We start from the raw sequence: 24,648 nt of genomic DNA, 5'->3' as shown, positions 1-24,648 counted from the left end.
GAATTAATTTTAATATATAGTAATCCGAGCACTAATGACCGGTTTTGCAGTGCCCGCGTATAAATAAATATAACTATTTAAAAATCTAGAGATAATATAGTAGACATATAACATTGAGTTGTTAAGAAAAGATTACAAATAAATGACGATTTCGGTTACATTAATTTTCTCTGAAAAGTAAACCCAATTACTTTGTTACAAGCAGAATTGTAGATGAAGGGAAATTAATGCCCTCTGGAGGATAAGCGTGTATTTAAAAAAAATCTTTAACGGCCTTGTCAAAAGTTTGTGTAAGGGGCAGGTGCGGAGAAAGAGTTTGCGGCACTCGGAGTCGGGAATTGTTTATTTTTATGATGCAACCTCACAACCGCGAGGGAGAACATGGGTTAAACTTAGTTAAGTTAGCAACAGATCAGGTATCGACGAGATACACGCCTGCATACTTCGGATTCGATAACTAATCCAATAACACTTCTTGTTCTAATTCTTTTTCTAAATATGCAGATGTTTGGTTACAGGTAAAAAAAAAAAGCTTTGGTTTTTGGTGTAGGTATCATTATCTATCAGTATGTTATAATATTGTTTCATCATCTTTATTTCATCACCATCAATACTTCAACTCATAAGTATGTTACAGTGTACAAGGTGATTGTCAAAATGTGTAAAAGCTTTAAAGGGGTGAAGGTATATCTCATTTGATAACATACATCAACAGTCTTAATACTTTTACACCTGGTTCCTATCATCCTGTATGCCATCACTCTGAAATATGTTACATTAATTCTTTTTCCATAAGAATGCGACAGTCTGATAACTGTTGATGACATAAAGTCTGTTGACATAATATAAAACGATATATAAATTTAAGTTGTAGTAATCTGAATTTCCACAGTGCTTTTTTATTATATTATCACAGCGTTAATTACTATTTCTGTTACCTTTGATTTTTGGATAGAGTCTACTATACAATAAATGACAGCAAAAAAGCAATACATTCTCTACTTTCAAGCTTTTACACTTGAAACCACTCACCCGGTATATTTGCAAATCTTACATTACAGTCTCTTCTACATTGAGCATTAGGTTGATAGTTATGTTTATGTAGAAAATAAGAGATTTAGTACACGAACAGTCGCTTCATTTCGCATGTTATTTGATTTCGTAAAATAAACATCTTGAATTATTTAATAAGGGCAATAGCTACGGGGAAGAGACAGCCACTCGTATTTAAATTATTAAATTAATTCTCAAGAGGGGTGGAAAATAATTATTTCTACGTTTTAATTGAGAGCACTGAAATATCTAGCCCTTGAGGAGATCATTGATGGAGTGTTTCTCTAATTTGTTCGTTGGCGATTATGATGTTAATTCGTTTTAATATTATTTTCTAGCAATTCCTAATGATGGTTTTTGAACAGTATTGTTGCGTATGTTATACAGAATGATTCGTTATAGGTGTAATAACTTTAAAGGAGAGAATAATTAGCTGATTTTCCAACCAAAACCTTAAAAGTTTTTACATCTATTTCGGATCGACCTGTAATGTGATCACTCTGAAATATGTGACATCAATTTATTTTTTCTATCGGAATGCGAAAGGCAACAAAGCGTAAACAATGATTAATTTTAATATGTATAAATGCGAATTTTATTATAATATTATCATTACGTTATTTATAATTTCTGAAATTATTGTTTTTTTGAGTGGATGTACCATATATTAATTGACAGCAAACTAGTTATACATTGACCTCACTCAAGCTTTTACACCTACAAACAATTATCCTTTATAAAGAAATATTCTTTTTGCCGTCACATCGTACCCAATAAGATATTTTTATGTGTACTGTTAAAATTTTCTATGACCAGTTATTTTTTGGAGGTGGTATTGAAGTCGGCTGACTGCAGTTAGTGTATGAAATAGATGATATTGTTTGTCACCATTAACTAGAGCTGTAGACCCCTACATCCCGGAGCGGTGGAGTCAATTGACCGTGTAGGCTAGATTATTATAATTTGAGAGACTGTCAATTGTAATTTATTTGCGGTGTTATTCAATTCTATTTTACTTATACGACACAATGACGTTTTAATATTAGAAATTAAGGGTGTTAAAAACACCTTACAGTTCCTGCTTTTGTGGTGTAAAAGTACAATTTTGTTAGTTCCAATAAAATTAAGTATAAGTAGCGGCAGACTGGAGGTTAATAGCGATTAAAGATAAAAGGGCTCAGGATCGCGGAAGGTGCCAATTTTTTTGTGAATTATGTACTATTACCATTGCTCACAAATAGAGAAAGACATTGTACATGTGTGTAAGACATTGTACGAAATAAGTAATATTCCGAATGTCATCGCGTCGAAAATCCGACTGATTGGACTTCTATTAAAATAGCACGCAAAAAGTCCACAGGGGTCTTCAGGCTCTGGAGTGGAAACCAACAGCAAGCACAAAGTAGGACGTTTTACGTACAAATACCTTGTTAAGGCCCACGGAAGGCGCTGAATGCAGGCAACTCTCGTCGGTGTTATTGGAGATATATAAGGTAGGCCTATGTCTAGCCGCGGACGTCCTATAGCTAATATGATAATGATTATATTGTTATGTCCACATTGGGCTCGCGTCCATCTCGTCTGATATAATACAAAACAATTCAAATACAATTTCAAATGAGACGAGGATTGATCCTCTCGGGTAGCCATGAACATAGCCTTATATATACAATTTGTATTCGCCTGCCCACACTGAGAGTAGTCGTTCGTGTCTTGCGTCAAGTTTATGAAGTATCCGTTCTAATCACTAAGAGCTTGGACTCTCGTTATTTAACAAAAAAATCAGGTTCGACGTTCTTGGGGGAATCCTTGAGTTTACTCTCTGCCAACTCAAATTTGGCTGACGCATGCAGCTTTTGAGGTTTTTTAGGAACTTTAAAGAGATTAAAGATGAGACACGGGCGTTTTGAATACAAATTAACATTTTACGGCAGTAATATGTCGGACAAAATATCAAAAGTGTACTATAGAACTAATTTTATTACGATAGAGGAGAAATGTATTTATAAAAATGAATTAAGACAACAAGTTTACTCTAGACGCAGCTTGAAAAGAAATGGTCGGATGAATCGTTTGTGGTCAATTTATTTACTAGTGATTCGTTGCGCCCGGGGCGGATACTTGGCCCGATGATAAATGATAATGCCGTTGGTGATTTTGAACCAAATATTTATGTTAAACCAACGAATTTAAACCATATAACTTGCAGGGAGAGAATCTAATCGAGTGACTTCTGGAAAGTACAATTCTTCACTGTTATACGATATGATTTTTTACTTTGAACCTTGTTGTTAAAAAGTTAAATAATATTTAGCTTTGGATGTGCTTCAATGAGACTTCGAATGACATTGATGACTGACTGATGATTATCAGTCACACAGTTCAACAGTTAATTTGTTTTCGAAAATTATATTATGTTAATCATAAGATCCAATTCTACTATTGTTTTCTTAATTGTTTTGAAGTTAGATTATTTAAGTTTTAAGGCATATATTTCATTGGTCTGAAGTTATAAAACGAAAACTTTTAGGAGCCATAATAGTTACACTTATGACAGTAATTTTGAATAGTAAAAGGAACATAAAGCTAAATTGCACTTATTTTCTGGGTCGCGACGATCAATCATGGTGGCCAAGTCATCAGCCAGTTCAAATGTCAAATGCTCCTAGGGTGGCAATAAAAAAGAAAAACTAAGCTGCCATTATTAAAAAAGTGACTGTGACTTTATTTCCATTGTGATTGCCGATTCAGAATTATTAACTGACTTGCATTATGTTTTGTGTTCTAATATTGATAGATTGGTTGTTCTGCGGGTGTTATCCATTGAATACCGCCGACTTCAAAAGTAAGAAATATTCAGTGTAATACTTTGAAGTGTAAAGTTTAAAATAAACAGTGAAAACGTATTTCTGCAGAACACTGTATGATGACATGAAATTGTTATTTTATATCAAATAATGATTAATAAATGCTTAATTATAATTATAATCCAAACTTCATTATATTTAATTCATCTGTAAAAGTAGACGGTAAATGAATTTGATCGTTTTTCTTTAATTTTATGATTTCCATTGCGTGATCGTGTCCGCTAATAATCTAAGCCATTTGTGCATTTGAAAGGGGCTTTCTGTACTGTTACGTTTCTGTTTAGTTTACTTCATATACATTTGTAACTATAGTATATTATTCTTATTAATTTATTTTATTCGGAATAAGTAAGGATACATACAGGTTATGAAAATAATTATGCTAAAGTTAAATATAGCGCATTCCACGATGATTTCAGGTTTACTTAAAATAATTCATGGTCTATTTGTTGGGTATAATAAATTCACATTTAAGGAAAATGTGCATCATATGTATTGGTTCCACAAACATTTATAATTTTTATTGTAAATATGTAAAAAAAAATACTTTTTCTAAATTAAATTCCTTCTCAAAACTTTAAGTCTTGGGAACAAAGGGTGGTTTAAATACTTATTAATATAAGAGACTTGGGCAAGTTACACGGTAGATACCCACTGCAAGGCATAGGTCTTTTTCTAGGATTGGCACGATGGCCGGTCTAGCGTTGGCCACATTCTGCGACTAATATATAATAAACATACATACATTAATAATAAAATGTTCGAATAGTTAAACAATAACGTGAATGATCCTAACTCGAAGCGCAACACTGCGCCAATGCAAACATGACGCAGATCGCGTGCAAACGCACAATATTATTGGAGTCAAGCCGCTCCACGCTACCCCATATTTTAACAACTGTCCTAATACATCTTGCAATGTTGTTTTTAACTGTTTCGCCACATTATTGTTTTTGTTCATTTTTTTAAAGTTTGTTTTAAAATAATTTAAATGTCGCCAGTATTTACCGTTTATTTTCAAAATCATCGACCTCGTTTGTTCCACAATTGAATATGTAAACTTTTTGTTTATGAAATAGATTCGCTTATTTAAGTGTAATTGCATGTAAATTTATCTGTGTAAAAGTGTAAATTTTACGTCAGTGAATTCGCAAACATTTATTGAAAATTTAAAATATTCAACGAATTGGATCGATTTTTTTCTTCATTTCAGGTGCCTGTCAATGAAAGCGCCAGACAGGTATGTCGCTAGCTAGATCGCGCGATCGGTTTCGTTCGGCCGGATTCGGTTACGTTCGGAAGCCTTCGGGCGTGTTCGGCCGTCCGCCTGGTCGCTTGCAGGCCAGGGTGTAGCTTGGAAGACCACACGACACAACCGCCGCTCAGGATTATTTGCCACAGTATTATTTTACTACACAAAATTTCTTATCAATGTGTTGTTTTTTATTTGGTGTTTAATAATTATTTTGCGACATACATTGATTTAAAAATTGAAGTTTCAAATCACTCATTTAAATTTTGTTAAATATCGATGTTCATTAAATCTCTTGTTTATATGCTTATAAAAATTATTTGCCATATTTGTACGATAGGTTAAATACGTGTTGTGATTTATATTTTTTTTATGAAAATGTACGTTGGTTGATTTTAGATGTCGTTGTTTTGCTTCCAGGTTACACCTAATTAAAATCAGTTTTCAAAAAATGATAAGAAATAATCACAGATAAATTTACATTTTGATCCACTGTTGCATTTTAATAGACATAAGCATGTGTGTGTTTTTGTAACAATTTGTTTTTTTTTTTTTAAATTTCGTGTTTTGCTTGGGAAGTTTTTATGTACATATTTACATAGAAGTTCAATAATACTTTTACGCATGATGGGAGTAGCCTAAAATGATGCCGGGACAATTTCGTGATGATTATCTTCGAATCGTAAAGGATTTAACGCCTCCGTTAGCACGCTTCTTTTGTTGGAATCATAAAGCCGCCATTAACATGTTTGATAAAACGTTGGCCATACAAAAAAGAGACTGCGAGCTACTGTAGACTCCCCACGGAGAGGCCTCAATTGAGGATTGGTGCCACGCTGTGGTGCTTACAAAGGATACACAAAGCCTCGTAAGTGTTCTGCTTTCCTATTTTGGCTGATCATTGCTATATTCTTAGCGGCCTTGTTAACACAGACCCTGATTTCAGTTATTTTTTTTATCAATAACGATCGTGGCATAAACATTATTAATTAAAGATACATCGTTAGAAAAAAATAAACAAATCGTTACCATAGATAACCAAAATTGTTAAAAAAAATTGAGACTTGTATTAATAAAAAAAGTTTGATTTTTAGACGTATTAAAGTAAACATTATTAGATCCTGTAAAAATATATGATCGAGGTTCATGTCTAGTAGTCGACATCCTACGGCTAAAATGATAACGATGACGATAAATGGCAGTTAAAAAAAGGTCGTTTAAATTATATATACAATAGTTGCGTATTTTTTTAGAATCGGAATTCATTACTAATGACAATCTACAAATATTTCTGTTTTTAATTATAAAATAGGGCAGCGCGTCATAAATTTTTAACACTAATGAATCCGGCATCAAAATTCATATCAGTAGTTTGACATTCGATATAATCCCCTACGCGGTGGTTAATAAGAGAATGGTTTGAAAATATCGTTATCTAATGGATTTTGAATTAAAACGGATCTATATTTTATAGTTACTATTATTTTGGAAAAACATAATACAATAAGTATATGTGGATCAGCAGTTGATATCTTTGTGGCCACTTTTTTAGATTTGTCAGAGTATTAAAAATTTCGATAATCTACGATAGCATAATTCAAACTTAGGTTATCGTAGTATAAAGGTTACTATAATAATATAATACCTATTTCTTATTCAAATGCATCGTAATTATATTTTTAAAACTTTATCAAAAATCATAAGAAATTTCTTTTTTAATTATGGATAATACAATAAAATATGTATTTGTATCAGAAGAACTAGCATTGAATGTAAAGCGAAATTAAATACTTTAAAATGACATTAAACAGTAGGTCTTAAAAACGCCACTAATAACGATTTAAATAAGTAAAAGAGGATACGTTTCTGTTTGCAATTTCATTTAAAGTTTTGTCTATTCGGATATCTGATTATAATGATCTACACACACAAACACGTACAAAAAAATTTGCAGAAAACTTAACAGAAAATTTTACAAATAACTTATCTAATAATTATATAATGTAAACTATAAAATATTTTTTCATAGGACTAAAAAACTTGGAAGTGGCTTGCTGTACTTGTTAAAAGTGGCAAAGGTTTAGTAGTCAATTGATCGAACTTTTGCTCAAGCGATCTTAAGTTCGGAGCTGCTAAAGAAGCCTACGAGATTTATTATACTAAAACTGCTGGACCTCGTGATGTCACTCGAATCGCTTTTAGCAATGCCTAATGGTCGAACCTTGGCTTGCCTCTATGGAATGCTATAACCAGATTATGGTACTGTATCAAGAAGGAATACCGGCATCTGGAAAATTGTCGAGGATCAATCCCTGTATATGTTATTACGTTTATTACATGTGAATAAACAATTTTAAGACTTTAAAGGACACGAAAAAGATGTAATTTATTTAAAAGAAAGAACCTATCCACTTCGAATCGCAATTTTGCTACGGTGCAAACAAATTGAAATCATGGCATGCGATCTGTTTACATAAACAGCTATTGTTCAAGGGCTGTATTCAAATAAACACTAAATCGTTAACCCTTTGACCGTCCGTAGGCAATTTTCACTTCAGAAAACTGAATGGAAATGATTTCGAAAAGGGCTGTAACGCTTTGACGCCCTTGGCTTTCACACCTGTGTTGTTCTTATATTGGTGTGAAATTATTTCATCTCGTATTATTGTTTTAAAATCAATTCTTTCTTCACAAAACATTTTCGCTAACAATTGTTCTTAATTTAATAACTATAAATTAAGTTACTTTAAACAAAACAATTTCATTGTTTATTTAAATTATTTTCCATCTGGACTAGGATAAAATGGAAGTCAGTAATATTACAGATTTAATATTGTAATATTGTATACACTTAATACGTGGTAAAAACATTCCTGTCGTGGAGTACAGTTACCTAAGAACAAATTTTACGAAATCCCTCCCGCAGAGGGTAGAGGGTGTGTGCATATGCACAAATTTTAGCTCCTATAGGTATAAACCGAGGCCAAATTTTTTTTTATTGAAAAGAACAAGAACGGATTTCATAAATATTATAAATACACCCACAAAAGGCAATGCTTGCCACGCGAAGCGTGTGAGCGACAGCTAGTCATTTATGAAATAATAACTTAATTTATTAAGAATTTAAAATAATTTCAATAATGCGAGGGTGGCTTCTTTATTCACGACGCCACATTACTTATACTTGAAAATGTTTTAAAAATTATATTCTTATGCAGAGTTCTTCAGCGCTCGTCATCAAAAGACATGAAATGAAACCTCACATTAGTATGATAATTTTGCTCGCATCTTTCGGACCCAAAAAAAGTGTACATTATTAACCCTTAACGACATATAGCATATCGTTTGTCTAGCATCAAGTCAGTACCTAAATATGTACCCATGTCTTTAGTTAAAGAGACATATTACTGCAATATAAGTAAATGAATTGGTCGTGCACTGTAATCAGTAGTTCCAAATCCTGAAAACTTTGCTCAGCGTCATTATTTCAGTCGTTGGACGCCCACTTCTGCAAATAGGCCTCTCTCTCAGGTTTCCAGTAAGACAAGTCTGAATCTGTATCGGGCATTTTCCGACACCGCCATCAACGTCACCTTTCCACCTTGTGAGTGGTCTAATTTAAAGCCCCTAGCAGCTCTCTGTTCTTCGCACTGTGGCTTGCCTAATGCTATTTCAAATTGTCAGTTCTCTGAGCTATATTACTTTCGTTCTTCTACAGATCTCCTCGTTTTTGATTTAATCTCATAGAGAAATCTCGAGTTTAGCCCTGACCATGGTTCGTAAAGCGACAGTGAGCTTGCAAATGGAGCCTAAGATGGGGGGAGGCAATTCGTAGCTTTTTTACACGAAGTCATTCCAGGATCTTTTTCTTATAGACTTGATAAACTCGAAACGTCTCGATCCTATAAAAATATACAGGTATATACCAAGACTCGCGAGAAAACTCCCGAGTTTAGTTGCTGTGTAGAAATCTAGCCACGGTGAAGATGTAAATGCCAACCGGTAAATAACGTCAGATAAAAAGGTAAAAGGTAATAATAATCACGAACCTCTAGTCTACCACAGTATTTTTAAAATACTGACTTAACATTGATAATGTTTATTTGATAAGATTCTCAAATAACAGCAAGCATGTGATATCATATCGAATAATTTAGAAATTCCACTGTGGCCGCACACGGCGCGCAATCGGAGGTGTCCACCTGTACCGTTTGTTTCAACGACTCTATCCCTTTGTATGTGAATTATGCTTTCATCTGTAAACACGCGTTCTGTGAAAATCAATGGGCCAGTGCAATTACACACGCAGTTCGTTATGCGTCAGTCGAGCGGCAGCCATGTTTGAGTGGAATTTATCTATCTGTTGATATTTTATTATATTCTCTTTATACCTGATGTTGTTTTTGCTTGCTTGGGACTGTAAATATAATAACTTATATTTAATAATCACTATCCATGGGCTTAACTACGCCCCAAAACTGAGGAAATCTTTACACATAAACGTTGCATTCAAAAATATGGATTCAACTGCTCATTTTGTTACATGATTGCATTCTTAATGCAAACAAACTATAGCTAATTTACATTTTTTTTTCTTTTTAGTCGTCTCTTCATTTCTGAAAGTTGTGCCCGTCTTGAAGTACTTTATGGAAACGATAACAAGCTCTTTCTTTCCTATCTCCTGTTTTCCTCAGGGAAGTAGCAGTAGAGAACCCATTCATTAATCTGAGTTGATCAGTCCAATAGGTAGATAAAAATGTGAATTGGGCCCTTTTGGATACTCTTTTGTCGGAATGCTAAACGGGTATTATCGACGAGTGATAGCCCAAACCGAAATCCCTTGTAGGCTCTTGAGTTTACTTACTACAAGAAGGGTCTGCCGAAGCGATTTTAAAGCTCGGCGACCTAATAAATATATCATATCAATAAACAGTATCTAGCGGCCCGAGTTGAGCTATTTACGGGAGTTTCGCTAGGCTGTCTCGACCCAGGGGAATTTGCAAATGCCACTTGGAATTTCGCTTCTGTTAAAAAAATATTATAACATCACATAAGTTGTACGTATGACGTAATGATTTTGGAACATAGAAAAAAGTTATTACGGTATATACAGTTAAAAAGCCCATATATAACTTTACATGCTTACGCTGTTACAACCGTTTGTCAGTTACCTCTACGTTACGTTTAACACGTGCAAGGCCGAAACACACGTGAGTGTTGCGGGCGGCTGAAGCGTGGCGTGCGAAAACCGCCGTGCCTAATGAGGCCCCACGCCAATTAAGTCATGAGTGGCCGAAGCGCTGCTGTTCACTCGCCGCACTCACCCACTTGCGCGCAGAGGCGTGATGAGAAACGGAACGTAAACTTTCCCTCTCATCCACAGGCCCCAACTCCGGTTACGCAATGCGAACCGACCCTGTCCTCTTCCCTCGTATCCTTTATGACGTCATCTCCCATTCGAGGATTGGTTTAACCTGCTAAAAGTAACTTTCCGAGTCATCATTTTAGAGTCACCAACTTATTTATTTAAATTTTATAAAAAACAATTACGAAGTTTTGCCAAAATACGAAATTGATGACTGATTGGTGCATTGCAAGTGTTATCCTTAATACATTGTTGTCGGTTATAATATATATAATACTGTCGTTTTTATAAGAAACAAAAAGTGTTTTTCTTAATTTACTGTTTTTTAATTTTTTCTTTTGCAAAAATTTTCCTCGTACCTTACAGTAAATATGATTTAAGTTAACAGTGCACCGATTTGGTTGAGGCTTCTTCGAGCTTTGCTCTTAACAATACAATTGTTGAAAAACACATGACTTTTGTAGAAGATTGATTTAGGAAAATGTTTATTTTTATGACAGTGAACTAAACTAATATTCGGCGTAACAGGTAGGTGGGACTTCGAACCTGGGTGTGAGTTATGTGTCTAGATATGTATGAAATGTATGTCTATTTGTGTGTCATACACCAACCTTATGTTGATGATTTCTACTCTTTAATCATTTACGCAACTATATTTTGCTGGTAAATACATATTTGCATCACCTACTTCTTATAAGTTGAGATATGTTTTAATGACTATAATATATGAATGTGAAGTAAGTAACATATAAAATCTTATATTGAATCCCATCTTACACATCTCAGAATGCAGAAGATAAATGAATCTATAAAATTAATTGGACAAGTAATCGAAAACTCACAAAGAATTCCGTCATTTCTGCTTTGGGGGAGCGAGAAACAAATGAGGGGCGGACATTGAATAATTTGATTTCCTTATTTGCAACAATCAATATCGAATAATATATAAACATATATATATTTAACAGAACGCAGAAGTATATACTTGATGAATAGTACTTTAAGTACTTAAAACAATCTTATTTTGCATGAAATAAATAGTTTCATAGAACTATGTAATGAAATATTATATATAATTATATAGATATGATTTTAATAATCATCATCTGCGTAAGGATTTTAGCTGTAGGATATCAATGTTATTGTTATTTAATGTTATTAGAGCGAAATTCGTTCCGAGAAAACCAATTAATAAAGTAAGTCGAGTGTAACTGTAAACGACGAACTTACAAATGATCCTCTCGAAACATTTAAAAGTATAGCGTCTCTCTAGCGGGAGCAGACTGCATATTAGGAGATTTAATTGCATTTACTACCGAGACGGGTGACGTTTCCTTCAGCGTATCTGCGGCTGACTCTTGGAGACAATCGAGTTACGAAAGCAAACCACCCTCGGAATAAATCGCCGCTGATGAGAATATTCCACTTCGCGATTAACTTGCGAACCAGTTACGAAGTGCATTAAGCTCTTCGAAATAAATAAAGTAATAATAAGTTTATGCGGATCCGTTTCTGCTGCTCGCTGCCGTATCTGATTAATTAAGAAAGGTTACCCGGGATAAAAATAAGCTCATATTAGAATTTGTCCGTAATTCGGTCGGCTACTTATTTAATTCCGGATATAAAATTTCTGTGATTGAACCCCAGCGGGTGGGGTGAGGGGCGTGAATTCCAACAAAATTAGCACCAGGGGTCGAAATAAAAAAGCGAAGGAAAAATTTAATGAACAGGAAAATGCTCCTTTTTGCAGCTATTCCATCTATTTATCTACATCGGGATGCCCATTACCTTGCTAAGAGAAAAGTTTACATTTTTAATTTAATGATTCCACTTTGTGGAAGTTGGGCGGGTTTCGGCGAGATCTTAATTTGGGGATTTCGAGGCGTCTCGTTTTGTAAATATTATTCCTTTAATAAGACCTCACGTCGAGGGGGTCCACTGAAGTCCGTGATTACGACTCCTTTGCGAGCTTCATTTTGGACCTCGTCATTTTGATTGGCGCTAATGAAATTTTTCCTCCTCCGCGCCGTATTCTTGTTCTTGACAGAATCATTTTCAGGGGACATGAAACAACTTATGTTGCGACATCAACACACCCTCTAAACAGTTATTGGAGGCAATTTCGCGACAGCTGAGCCGGTGTTACTGTCGTCTTCATTTAAATTTTTCACTTTTGCTAATGCGATTCCTTACTTTATCTCTCTCTTTATCTTGCGAAGCGGAGTGCGTGTCCCATCTGTAGCGAAATTTCTAAATCGTTAAGTCCCAGCTGTGTTTGTAGAAGCGATGACGTTTCGCTTTTAGCGGCTGTTTTAAAATTGAATATTTGATGCCGCACTCCCTTATGACGAATCCACAGTCGGTACGAGCGGTCTATTCCGTGGTAGATAATTTTTTCAACGACTTTTACGACTGGGACTATTATCTTATTATTCCACGTCGTCGCCCACATTAACTTCGTTCTTGTTTTTAAAATTACAACTGTGCGGATGCATATTGTACTTCTAAATTGTTTAAATGGCTTTATCTATAATATAGAAACGGCATTATAGATGTAATTATTCCATTTAATCCGTTATCAAACGAGTGTGCAGCACTCGAAGATTTCCATTATAAACGCAAATGATCACAGCTTAGTTCCTTTCTAATTACACAGATAAGCGACTTCAATAACGTTGTTTTATCGCGTTCGTATGTTTGGAATCTAATTGGAATTTTGCATGTTGATATGTGGACTCTTTATTGGTCGATATTATGTTTGCTTTCCGATATTGATGTTTGCCATTCGAATGGAGGCAAGCAAGTGTTTGGTCATAGTGATAATTGTATGAGGTAATGGTGATTTATGTGTTATTCAATTTTTTACACACGTTGATGTTCAATCATCGTAGAAATTAAAAGAAATTTGAAAATCCGTTTTAAATTAAAGTATTTTTCGGTTTTTATTAATAGATTGTAACTTTTGGCTGTAAGCTGTCCACATCCATAGTATCTAAATAATCATATTTTGGTTACTATCATAGTTCAACCAGTAAAAAATTAAAAAATAGCAGACGTTGCATGATTTTTATAATTAAAAGTTAATTTGTGTTAACAAAAGATATATTAAAATATATCGAATATGTAACAAAAACTAAAATAAGCATTTTAATGCCAAAGATGATTTAGGGAATAACAATTGTTTTTAATCGAAATTATGACTAGAGTTGTTACACCGGGGTCGATGGGGTCCGCTTTTTACGAAAACATCTGTTGTGTACATCGTATGAGTTTTTTTGTTATTTTAAAAGGAGACATGATGGATCAGTTTCAACACATAGACGTCGGTCGCTTTGTTGCTTAGTTTATGGCTTTGTAATGTGTTTCTTTGTTTGTGAACGTGTTGCAGTCGCTTCTGAACTTTTGTAAAAAATTGTTTGACTCTGGTATGCTATTGGCGTGGTAAGTGATCCAGCTTTTTCACGAAAGGAAATCATAAACCAATTTCTTTATTTGCATTAAAAAACCTTTTTCACAAATTTACCATCATAAGTATGGTAAGATATTATGGTTATTAAATTTATATATAATACAAATACAAAACTTTGCTATGCTTTAAAAAGAAATAATATTTTTTCTGCCAACGTACATGAATAAGGAGACGGATTCGGGAATGAGGAGATCTGTAGATAAACGAAAGTACAAAAAACGTATACATATTCCACATAGCGCGCAGTACAGAGAGTCACTTGCCTTAAGGTTCTGGAACAGTGACCACTGACCGGCGTGCGCGATGTGGGATGTCCACCCACAAGGTAGACAGACCTTGTTAATGTCGTCAGAAGACGTTGGATGCAGGCCGCTTTTAACTGGTCTTATTGAAAAACTTCTGTTAAGCCTCTGTCTAACAATGGTTCTAAGGCTGAAAAGATGATGACAATGTTATGAAAAAATTAATAAATTTAATTGATTAAAAAACGATTTGCATCCTATAACCCTTACTTTTGAAATTCGTAAATGTGTTATTTAAGAAAGATACTTCGGCGTACACTACTGTGGCTTTCCAGTCCCAGTGATAACACTAGTATTTTTTTGACAATCTCCGAAGTGGTCTTAAAGGACAAAAGGTGGTATACTTAAGGGCGCCATTGCATACAAGAGCATCGTAAAGTAACACTACGAGAAGCTTTTGTGCGAGTGTGGGAGAGCATGGAGCATCTGAGGAAACCGACGTTGCGTGATTTTGAAATAGGATTAAGCGCAGATTGCCATGCTGAAGAGATTAGTTATCTATTAGAAAAAACGATTGTCGCCAATACTTTTTAAGAAACATGTGTTACAATTCAAGTTACATTATAGCCGTAAAAGAGCTTAAAGTTTTTGTCAGATATTTTGTACTTTATCGGAAAAAAATAGCTAATGCTCCTTAACAATAATTTTTATTTTACATACATTACTCGTTTAGTATTGGTTGCAATTTCGTGCAACAAATGTGGGCCGGTCTCTGATAGATTTAATGTTTTTATAATCATTAAATGTATTCAAACTTAAGAATGCATGTTATTTTACTATTTTGGTGCTCTTTGTTCTATATTGTAATTTAGTCGAATTATTAAGATAATATAAATAGTGAACTAAACAAAATAAAAAAGTATCTACAGTAAAAAAAGTAGTATTTTTTTTCATTTAATCATCAAATCGCCTTTACAAATAATTGTAAAAAGTTCATTGCTTTACAAAAAAATATCATATGTTCATGCAGCGCAAGGAATTGCACGTAAATCTATATTCCCCAGCAGAGAAAGGTGACCATCAAAACACTATAAAACTTTAAGATACTTACATTATAACGTGACGGTAAAAACTAACGTAGGTGACAGGTTTTCGTTTAATAGATACAATAAACATAAATCTAACATAATTTTATTAATTCTTGTAATATATTGGAGACAGACAGTTTATATTCTATTTATCATATAAGCAGAATTATAAAAATACAAGACATGGTTAAATATTCAGCTAAGCAAATTCTATATTTTCATCATAAGCGGTCGTATCGGAGTAGTTTTACATATTTTTTTAAGAAAGGCATTTGTTTACCGTAAGCAAGTACAGCCATACTTTTGATAATTAAATATAATATATTTGCAACTGACATATTTCGACTATTATGAACTTCAACACCAACAACAATGAAGAATTTTGTTGAAGTTATTAAAATATGGATAGTTTACAGGAAAGAAATGAAAATAGTATTCAAAATCTGTTGACTATTTTTAAATACTTTTTGGCAGTTGTCCTACAGCCGAGTTGAGTTGTTCTTTGGTGCCTGTGGCTTATTATATATTCCTAAATCTGTACACGTCCTTAGATATCTGAAATTAACAGTACATCATTTAGTTACCACTTATTGTCTTTTTGTATTTATCGCTACTGGAAAATTCTGTAGTGACGCAACTATTTGAAGTAAGAATCTACTAAGAGTAACTCGTAGCATTATTACGTTTACTCCTAGTATCGTGAATGTGTATAATAAGAAAGAAAATTATAACCAAATGTGATTAGTCAAATAAATGTAATGAGGCGCCCAGTGATAAATCACCCCGAATAAAAGCCATCAGAGTAATTAAATTCAAAATGTATCCATTTCCTTTTTGAAAACAAAATAATAAAGGCACATTTATAGCGGTTACAGAAAGGCGAAAGTGTATACGTACTGCAATGAAGTATAGAAAAAAGAAGCGAGCGGGAGTTGTGATTGATCACCGACTCGGAGCCGTTTTTTGTGTGAAATTAAAAACACGGACTGGGCATGCGTTGGATTAAAAAGGAATTTCAGGCGGCCAATGAGCAGAGGGACCCCGGCCTTTGTTGTCGAAAACAAATTTTGAAATTAATTTATTTTTATAAGACGAGTATTCGGACATCGATTTAGCATTACCGACCGGCATAATAGAGACAGTCGACGGTAAAAGTTTTTGCGCCGGTCAATTGATTACATTTCTATTACATCGTAGCGTACTTCTTCATTTGATTTAAACGAATAATTCATTATCTAAATTGAATAATTTAATCTTTCAATCAATATGAATAATAATATTAGTTTTTTTTTAATTCTCAGTTCTTTTAAGTTCATTCAATACACTCTATTGATTTTTTAAACAACACCTTTCACAATCATATGATCTTGACATTAAAGAATTGATTAACAAATATTTGCAAATTGAATTCGATTTGTTATTCTCTATAAACCCCTCCTCCTTTTAGTTTTAGTTTGTTTGAATATAAATCTTTGTGCAGTAAAATTAAATGCTCTGTTCATGATATTCAGAGCTTGAGCGCACCGCAAACGAGTAATTAAAGCATCTATAATACATTAACATTATGCATACTAAATTCGTGGGAGACTAGGTTGAAATGTTAGGAGAAACGGTTAGGGAGAGATGTGTAACACCCAATACCACAAAGGTACAGCGTAATAATAATAGCTATTTCAAGCTTTATGAACGATCAAAATTGCAGAAGCACGTGTATAAAATACACTTTGTAAAGTAGATTTAAATTTTAATACAAAGCTTTCGGTTGAGGGTCGTAAGTAATGTCTTGGCGTAAGAAATAAGTGGAACCGCCTAATATTTTGTTTCATTCAATAATAATTAACTTTATTTTTTAATAAAAAAAGTTATTATTAACATATAAGTAAACATTATAAGGTTGCAGTAGAGTAATATATAAACTAAACTGTCAGTTGTTACTACGTGTTATGAAAATATTGTATATTATTTTAACGTGATATCTTTAGTGTCTAAATTAGACCTAGCCTGTGTCTTAGTTACTATTTTGTGTTTGATTTGTATTTCTGTAATTTACTCTTCTTATTTTTTTTACTTCTTGCGAGATTATCAAGTCCAGAAAAATAGTGAAATCTGTATGTGAATTTCTGTGTTAGTTACTTCTCTGTAAAATGATTTTTTTAAATAATCCAATAGGTATAGAACATGATATAGAAAAATGTAAAACTAATTGTAATTATCGACACTTTTCGTAAAAAGTTTCTTAAACATATATTTATACTGATTAAATTATATTTAGTCTTTTTTAAAGTGTGTTATATTATTCAAATTTCTTATAATATGGTTAATAAATATCTACGCACAACGTAGATAAAAACTATTTTGTTGTAACGGGTGTATCCATGCTATGAAATCGTTTCCCAGGACTCAGGTGTCGACTGCGGCCGATTTCACAAGACAATGCTTAATAATTTCATTTCACCATTACGTCGGCCATCTTTGCCAGTCGCACAGTTAGAGGGCATCAGCGTACCCTCCTTGGCAATTTGCATTGTAACTCGGACCACGTAAAAGCCCTAACGGCCGCAACGCCACCTTCTAACTCCTTGAATATATAATTTTGTTGCTTTTATTAACAGCAACTTTGCGTGGGAATTGACGATATCCTTCCGCGGCGACTGTTTATTGTGGACGATAACTTGCTAGATTTATTTTATAGTTTCACTGGAGACCTTGTCCCGAGGGCTGGTATGCGAACGCCTTTATACCGCCTATAAAGATGGCCGATGCATGGAGTCATTAAATTATTTGTTGGATTTATTTGACAGTAAGGTTATTCTTTTAATATGTTTATTACGTATCTCAATTACTTTGTTGCAAAACTTAAGTGGAGAAGCTGTCTCGGTTTTTTAGTTGTATTAAAAATTTATACCGTACAGCGAACCTCATTATGTATTTATATGTTTATACAATAAGAAAAACATTGTAGTCGAACCGCGCCGTTCAAATAGACGTAACTGTAATTACGTTCCGGGACTTTAATGCAAAAGTTCTCGAGCCCAAGACGGACTTAAAAGTTTGTTTTGATGTCTCTAAATTAATGTGTTTGCATGTTTCCGTTTCGAATCACTTTTCAACTTTCAATAAAAGACTTTATTGTTTAGGAAATACCTGCTGCGTTTAATTATTTTTAGGATATTTATCTATTGATAATTGATATTTGAAAAGTTGATCTTTATAATAATTACAGAAATATACATGATATATTTAATTTTATGATTCATATATATAATCCTATTTTTTCGGTACCTAGACTTAATCATCTTTGAAAAAGAAAACGTTGCTACCCTATAACATTTTAATAGATTATTTTATTTTGTTGTATATACTTATGCATTCAGATAAAATTGAATATTAAAAATATCTTGTGCTCGCAGGCTAGTAGACAATCATTAAATTTTTGCAACTCTTCGAACTAAATGTTCCAACTAAAATAAATCAAAGACATTTTGTAATAAAACATTTAAGTACCAAAGTTTGCTCAATAAGCGTTCATTTCAAATATTTCTCAACAGGAAACCTTTCAAAACCTATTAATGACGATATTCCGACCCCAAAGAGTTGAAAACACGAAATGGAATTATACGTGCGTTCCCCTTGAAGTTACCTAAGAATTCAAGACGATCTATTCTGGCTTTATATTTGAGATGTTTTAATAAAATGAATACCAAAAATATATTTGACGTATGCCAACATATTATTTTGTTGCGTATCTAATCAACAAGTTTATATACGTATGTAATAAGTTTTATACTGAAGTGTAGGTCATATAGTATATCAGTAAATGAGGTATGCTTTCATTCCTTTAAAATTATTACACCGATTTCCAAACACCCTGTAAAAAGCGATCACCCTGAAACACTATTAAATTGAGAAAGGCTAAATAAAAGGCTAATAACTTGGGTCAGTTAAAAGTCTTTTCTGACATTTAGTAAACAATAATTCATTTAATTATTTTAATATAATACATATTGAAATGAATATAAATTTAGGATAGCGTTTTTCTTACTATTTTATGACTATGTTTTTAATATTTCTCTAACAATTCGTGTTTAGATAGGATGCATGATAATCCATTTAAACATTTTTACCTATTTCCAATATCCATGCATATCTAGAGTTTGAGCCAAATGATGATCTGCATTTAGTGTGCATAGTCTTCGTAAAGACAAGTCGATGAATATAATTTTCCCTGTAATAATTACACCACTAAAATCCAACACATGGGAGATTAGAAAGAGATAATGTTAATGTGGTCTTAGTCTTGAAAAATATATTTTTTTTATTTATTACTAAACACTCGACGAAATATGTCAGCATATTTCGTACTATTTAATTAATTTAATTACTATTTAACTGGCATTAGCTAATAACTTCATTGGCTAATGCCGGTTAAATAGAAAAATCAGTAAAGAAACCTATTTCAGGGTTAATTTTTTTTTATACACTGCAAGACATTAAAAAATGTTACATTATTTGTTTTTTTACTTCTTATGAAGTCCTTTTTGGTTATGGTTGATGTAAAATATTTGTCAGCATAGAATTTTAATTTACTTTCAGGTTTGCGTGGTAAAATAAAATTTGAAAATTGCATAATTTTTATTTTCATTACAATTTTTTTATTTATTTTATACATAAGTATTTTTTGTCCTTCGTTATCCTTAGCCAAAATGTAAAAAATTTGATTAGTTGAATTTATGCTCCCCACTTGCGTTTTGCGTTTAGCAAACACATTTAGCGATTCATTTCTGCTAAAATAGATTAACTCGAGTTAATTGAATACTTATGTGTGGCTATGAACTTGGTTTCGGCCAGTCTATATTTACGAAGATAAAGGAAATGTTTTGTTTGTAAGTATTTTCCATCTTCCTAGTCTGTTATGCACGAGTTGGCATGTAAATGATATTGTTCCCACACAGCAATTGAAGAGCTTTTATGTGCTGAATGAGTGCAAGCCGGTGTGATACGGGCGTCTTATTCACCACTTACATTGTGGATATTGACACTTCTGTCTGTCGTTAGCTTTTGTTCTAACACGTGTTAGGTTACATAAAATATGCACGTGTTTCTATCTATACATAATTTATTATAAAGCTTTCTTTCATAACGAGTAAATTTTATATAATTATATATTTTTTATTGATATTTAAAGATTTACATTTCATTGATTATTTTAAATTTGAGGCAATTGTTTTTATATGAATCAGGTTACATACGAGTACCTAGTTGGTTCATAGAAAATGAAAGGACGTTCAGAAGAAATTCACATACCGTAACCTTACAAGGAACTTCAAGAATGATCGTTATTTCAGCTTTAAACACAATATGCTTCGTTAAGTTTCAGTATTTATATATCTCTCAACTAAATTTATAATTTATTCATTATCATCATCATGTAGCCGTATTACGTCCACAAGGGGACATAGGCTTGCCAATAGATTCCTACAAAAACACAGAAGATTACTTTACCCCTGGATTTCCAATAATACCGGTCGCAAGCAGCTTCATCCAGCGACTATCAACAATATCGTCTGTCCATATTGTGAGTAGACGCCCTATGCTGCGCTTCCCGACCCTTGGTCTCCACTCCAGAACTTTAAGAGTCCAGTGGCCATCTGTTCTGGGCTATACGCCTTGCTCACTGTCATTTCAACTTACCAACCCGTTGTGTACGTTTGGTCTATTTGTACTTCCATTCGTCAACGGATCTACTCATGCCAGATTCGATCTCGTATAGAAATCCCGAATGTCAGTTTACCAATAAGGGTCGAAGTAAGATACCAGTAAGTAGGGAAATGACTTAGTACTTAGTACTTAGATCTGTCGTACATTATCTTCTTTTACTTTAAATAATAAAAATTCTAACATTATCATTACAATTCTTGGACATTGTATACGTGTAATGCATTTAAAATATTATAATTTTTAAATCGTTTGAACGGAAAGTGTTTGTTTATGTATAGTTTTTCTTTTACTGACTGCAGTTTGTGATGGAACTGTTTGGAGGCAAGTGAAAAGATAATCGCGTTGCGAGTCGTTCGCGCGTTATAATTAGTACAAATCGTCTACTCCATGTTACTTTGTGAAGAGTTAAGAATCAACAGATATGAAAATCATATAAATATAATTTAATATATAAGAAGTAAAATGTTTTCATACAAATTAATGATGCATAACATTTTGATAATTATAAATTAATAAATATTATATATGTAATTAATGCATAAATAATTAAATAATAATGTAACCTATAGTTGATGTGATATTTATTTTCCATAATTCTTTTTAGACCGTATGCTATGTTTTTGCGTGTTATTGAAATTGCAATTAGTCCTGTATTTTAATTGCATTTGTATTTTTTGCAGGCAATCCTTTAGAAATAGTTATAAAAATTCAAATAACGTATATTAAAACCGACAACTTTTATTAATTATTATTCCAATAATTACATTTTAGTAAAGATAAAATATTAAAATATGAGTATGTCATGTTTGTAACAGAGAAAATAAATTAAAGGAGAATATTAAAAAAATAATGAGTAATAACTGGACATTACCACGATATCAAAATAACGAAATAAATCATCATAATTAAGTATAATTGATAATGATTCAAGTTTGGTTAATGCCCAAGAGAAGCTTATCCGCTCTAGATAATTTCTAAGCTAATGCAGTCGGCGTAGTGTCGCGAGTTAATAGACTCCATTATTCATCTCGACTGGTTCGATTCCGAGTCGAGACGACGATTGATGGCACAGGCGTCGGTCGGTACTGAATGCGACAACGTTCCACCCGTCAAATTTCTAATTATCTTTATCTAACTTTTACAAGTGATTAATTTTAAATCAGGCTTGATTAGTAATTAAATACCAAAACCCGGGTAGATTAAACATTTTTGTGTTTCGCGTTTCATACGCGCGTGGACGGGACACGTCGCTCGTGGAGCCGACGGTCGTTGGAGCCGCAAGTAAAAGCGGCGTGGGTAGGTTTCCCACTAGATGAACTAACAATATACTAAAGGTGGCGGTAAGTCGCTGGATGCAGGCAGCGCAGGTTGGTCGCCGTGGCGATTTTCGGAGGAGGTTCATGTCATTGTAATGGGCGGCTATCGGTTGACATTATGGAGATGACGAACTCAAAAAAGGATAGAGCGACACGGTTCAGGTGCCCTTGGGTGCTCGGTTCTGGACAAATGCCATTAAGAGTCTATTTAATGGTCGTTGTTTTTACGCCGCTTTCCCATCGATTGATTTCTACTAGTAAGTCGAACCGATCGCTAAACGATTCGGTTCGCCTCGGAATCTTTAAATCGTAAGTTTCAAAAGAAATGTCTATTCTATATCACTGTGAGATAATGCTCCGGACTGCTTCGGTGACGCTGCGTTTTAATCAAACAAATTGAGATTGATTTTTTTTTCAAGAGACTTAAAGATATGCATTGAAGGCCTTTTTCTTCGATTATAATCGATTATAAGCGGTGTTTAACCGAAGGCTACTTTTAATTAAAACGGCATCAAATCATTCGATTCTTTTGGCGAATCCAAGCCGGGCCAGACTTGCCTCGCTACGGTTTTTTAATAACAAAAGGTAATTTGTGATGGGAGCAGCCGTCGAGCAGTGCGGTTCGAATGCGGTGTAAACACGCCGTCACTAATCACCTGTCGGCAAAAACTTTCGGAATTGAATCCAAACATTTGTCTCTTAACGAATCGTGTCGCGGCGGACGCGGCTCAAAGCGGCGTGATTCGGCACTAAAGTCAGTTTCAATTCCAAATGCTCGCTGCCTATTCGAGGTTCCCTCCGGCCAATAAATTAGATGGTTTGCGCATACCGCATAGTTACAAACTAATGGAATCTCGAAAAGATCTCAACCCATTTTCTTAACAACTTTTCCGACAGAGCAGTCGCCTTCAAAGATTTTGCCCTTAGAAATAATTCCGCTAATAACGCTCGGAGCTCACACGACCGTGTTATGCAACCAGAGGAATTTCATTAGATACACACGCGTTTGTTTGTTAAGGCGTTTTCCATTGCTAAAAGTTTCTTGAGGCGGGTATAATTCCTTTGTTTGTTGTTGGGGAGGCGCCCGCCCCGCCCGCTACGTTTTCTAAGTCATCGGGTCCAATTATGCCCCTTTGTAGGTTTTGATATGTAAATCCGCGATTTTATTAAGCAAACCGTGATGCCATTTGAGAGCAGCGAGCCGTACTAATACCTTCCTCGGATTTCTGTAATCGCTTTGTCTTAAGACAACATGGATAATTTCAACAGAGTTGTTCGCCTCTCCCGGTACAGTTAAGTAAACAATTTATCCAAAGCGCGCATAAGTGTATAACAGCCGGCGATTGCAGCAATCGTCAGCGTCAAATTGGCAAAATGATCGCAAGTGTTATTGCCCGAGCCGGAGGTGCACAATAGCCCTACAAATTAATCCGCAGTGTCTGTGCGCTGAGCGAATGCGCCCGTCGAAACTACCCATTCGATTTAAGCTTAATTTTTACCCCAGCACTATTAATAATTTACACGGGACACCGCCAACGTTTGCGCCATATTACATCGCATAAATTAATAATGTCGCTCGCTTGTTTAACTGCGAATCAGATGAGTTTTATTGACAATTTTGTTGGGAAAGAGCAATTTGCGGGATGGCCACCCAACGGCACCAAGTGGTCACCAAATAGGGGCCGCGTTTCGCGAGGGGCGATCACGGTATTGACTATAGCTTGTGGATTTGGCGTATTTGATAACTAAGCCGTTTACGATAGCAGGTACGCGATATTGCTGTGCAATTTTCATTGGTAAACTATTACCGGATAGATGTAATTAGCATTTAACAAAACCCACTGTTGAGCGGATATAATTGGACTCATTAATGATTTTCCAATATATTTCAAACATATATAAATATACGACTTAATTAAATTGTATTTTTAAGTTATTTTATCGCCTGCATCCTGTGGCTCGCACAGCCTTTTGTGTGTGTATTTCATAAAATCCATCCTTGCCAATTTTTAAGATGATAAAATAAATAGGTTGGCCAAGTTGTATACCAATACGAGCCATAGATTGGAAATAAATATTTTTTATCTAGGCTATCTTTGACGAAAGAAATATTACTATCAATTTTTAAATTTGTTTCTTATGGTTTTAGTAATAACGTCATGATTCAGTAAATAGGTGGAAATGTTTTATCATATAGAAAATTAAAAATATGCGTAAAGATAAGTGTCGGCATGTCTCTGTGTTTCTTACTCTTTAAATTAGATATTAACGTGTATTG

The 24,648-nt window shown here is 33.9% G+C and overlaps 1 protein-coding gene across 1 annotated transcript in view; it reads left to right on the top strand.

The window, feature by feature from the left end:
• dac (dachshund) overlaps positions 1 to 24,648 on the top strand; it is a 172,241-nt gene that overhangs the window by 25,387 nt on the left and 122,206 nt on the right. Inside the window, exon 2 of the mRNA XM_068776354.1 lies at positions 5,134 to 5,160. Within this exon, the coding sequence (XP_068632455.1) occupies positions 5,134 to 5,160 (27 nt within the window). The remainder of the gene's footprint in view (positions 1 to 5,133; positions 5,161 to 24,648) is intronic.

This window comes from Battus philenor, unplaced genomic scaffold (genome assembly GCF_028537555.1).
Source record: "Battus philenor isolate CCGP_79_NKW_IND1 unplaced genomic scaffold, ilBatPhil1.0.hap1 SCAF_12, whole genome shotgun sequence".
In the NCBI taxonomy this organism is placed as follows: domain Eukaryota; kingdom Metazoa; phylum Arthropoda; class Insecta; order Lepidoptera; family Papilionidae; genus Battus; species Battus philenor.
This window is presented reverse-complemented; position numbering and strand designations above follow the sequence as displayed.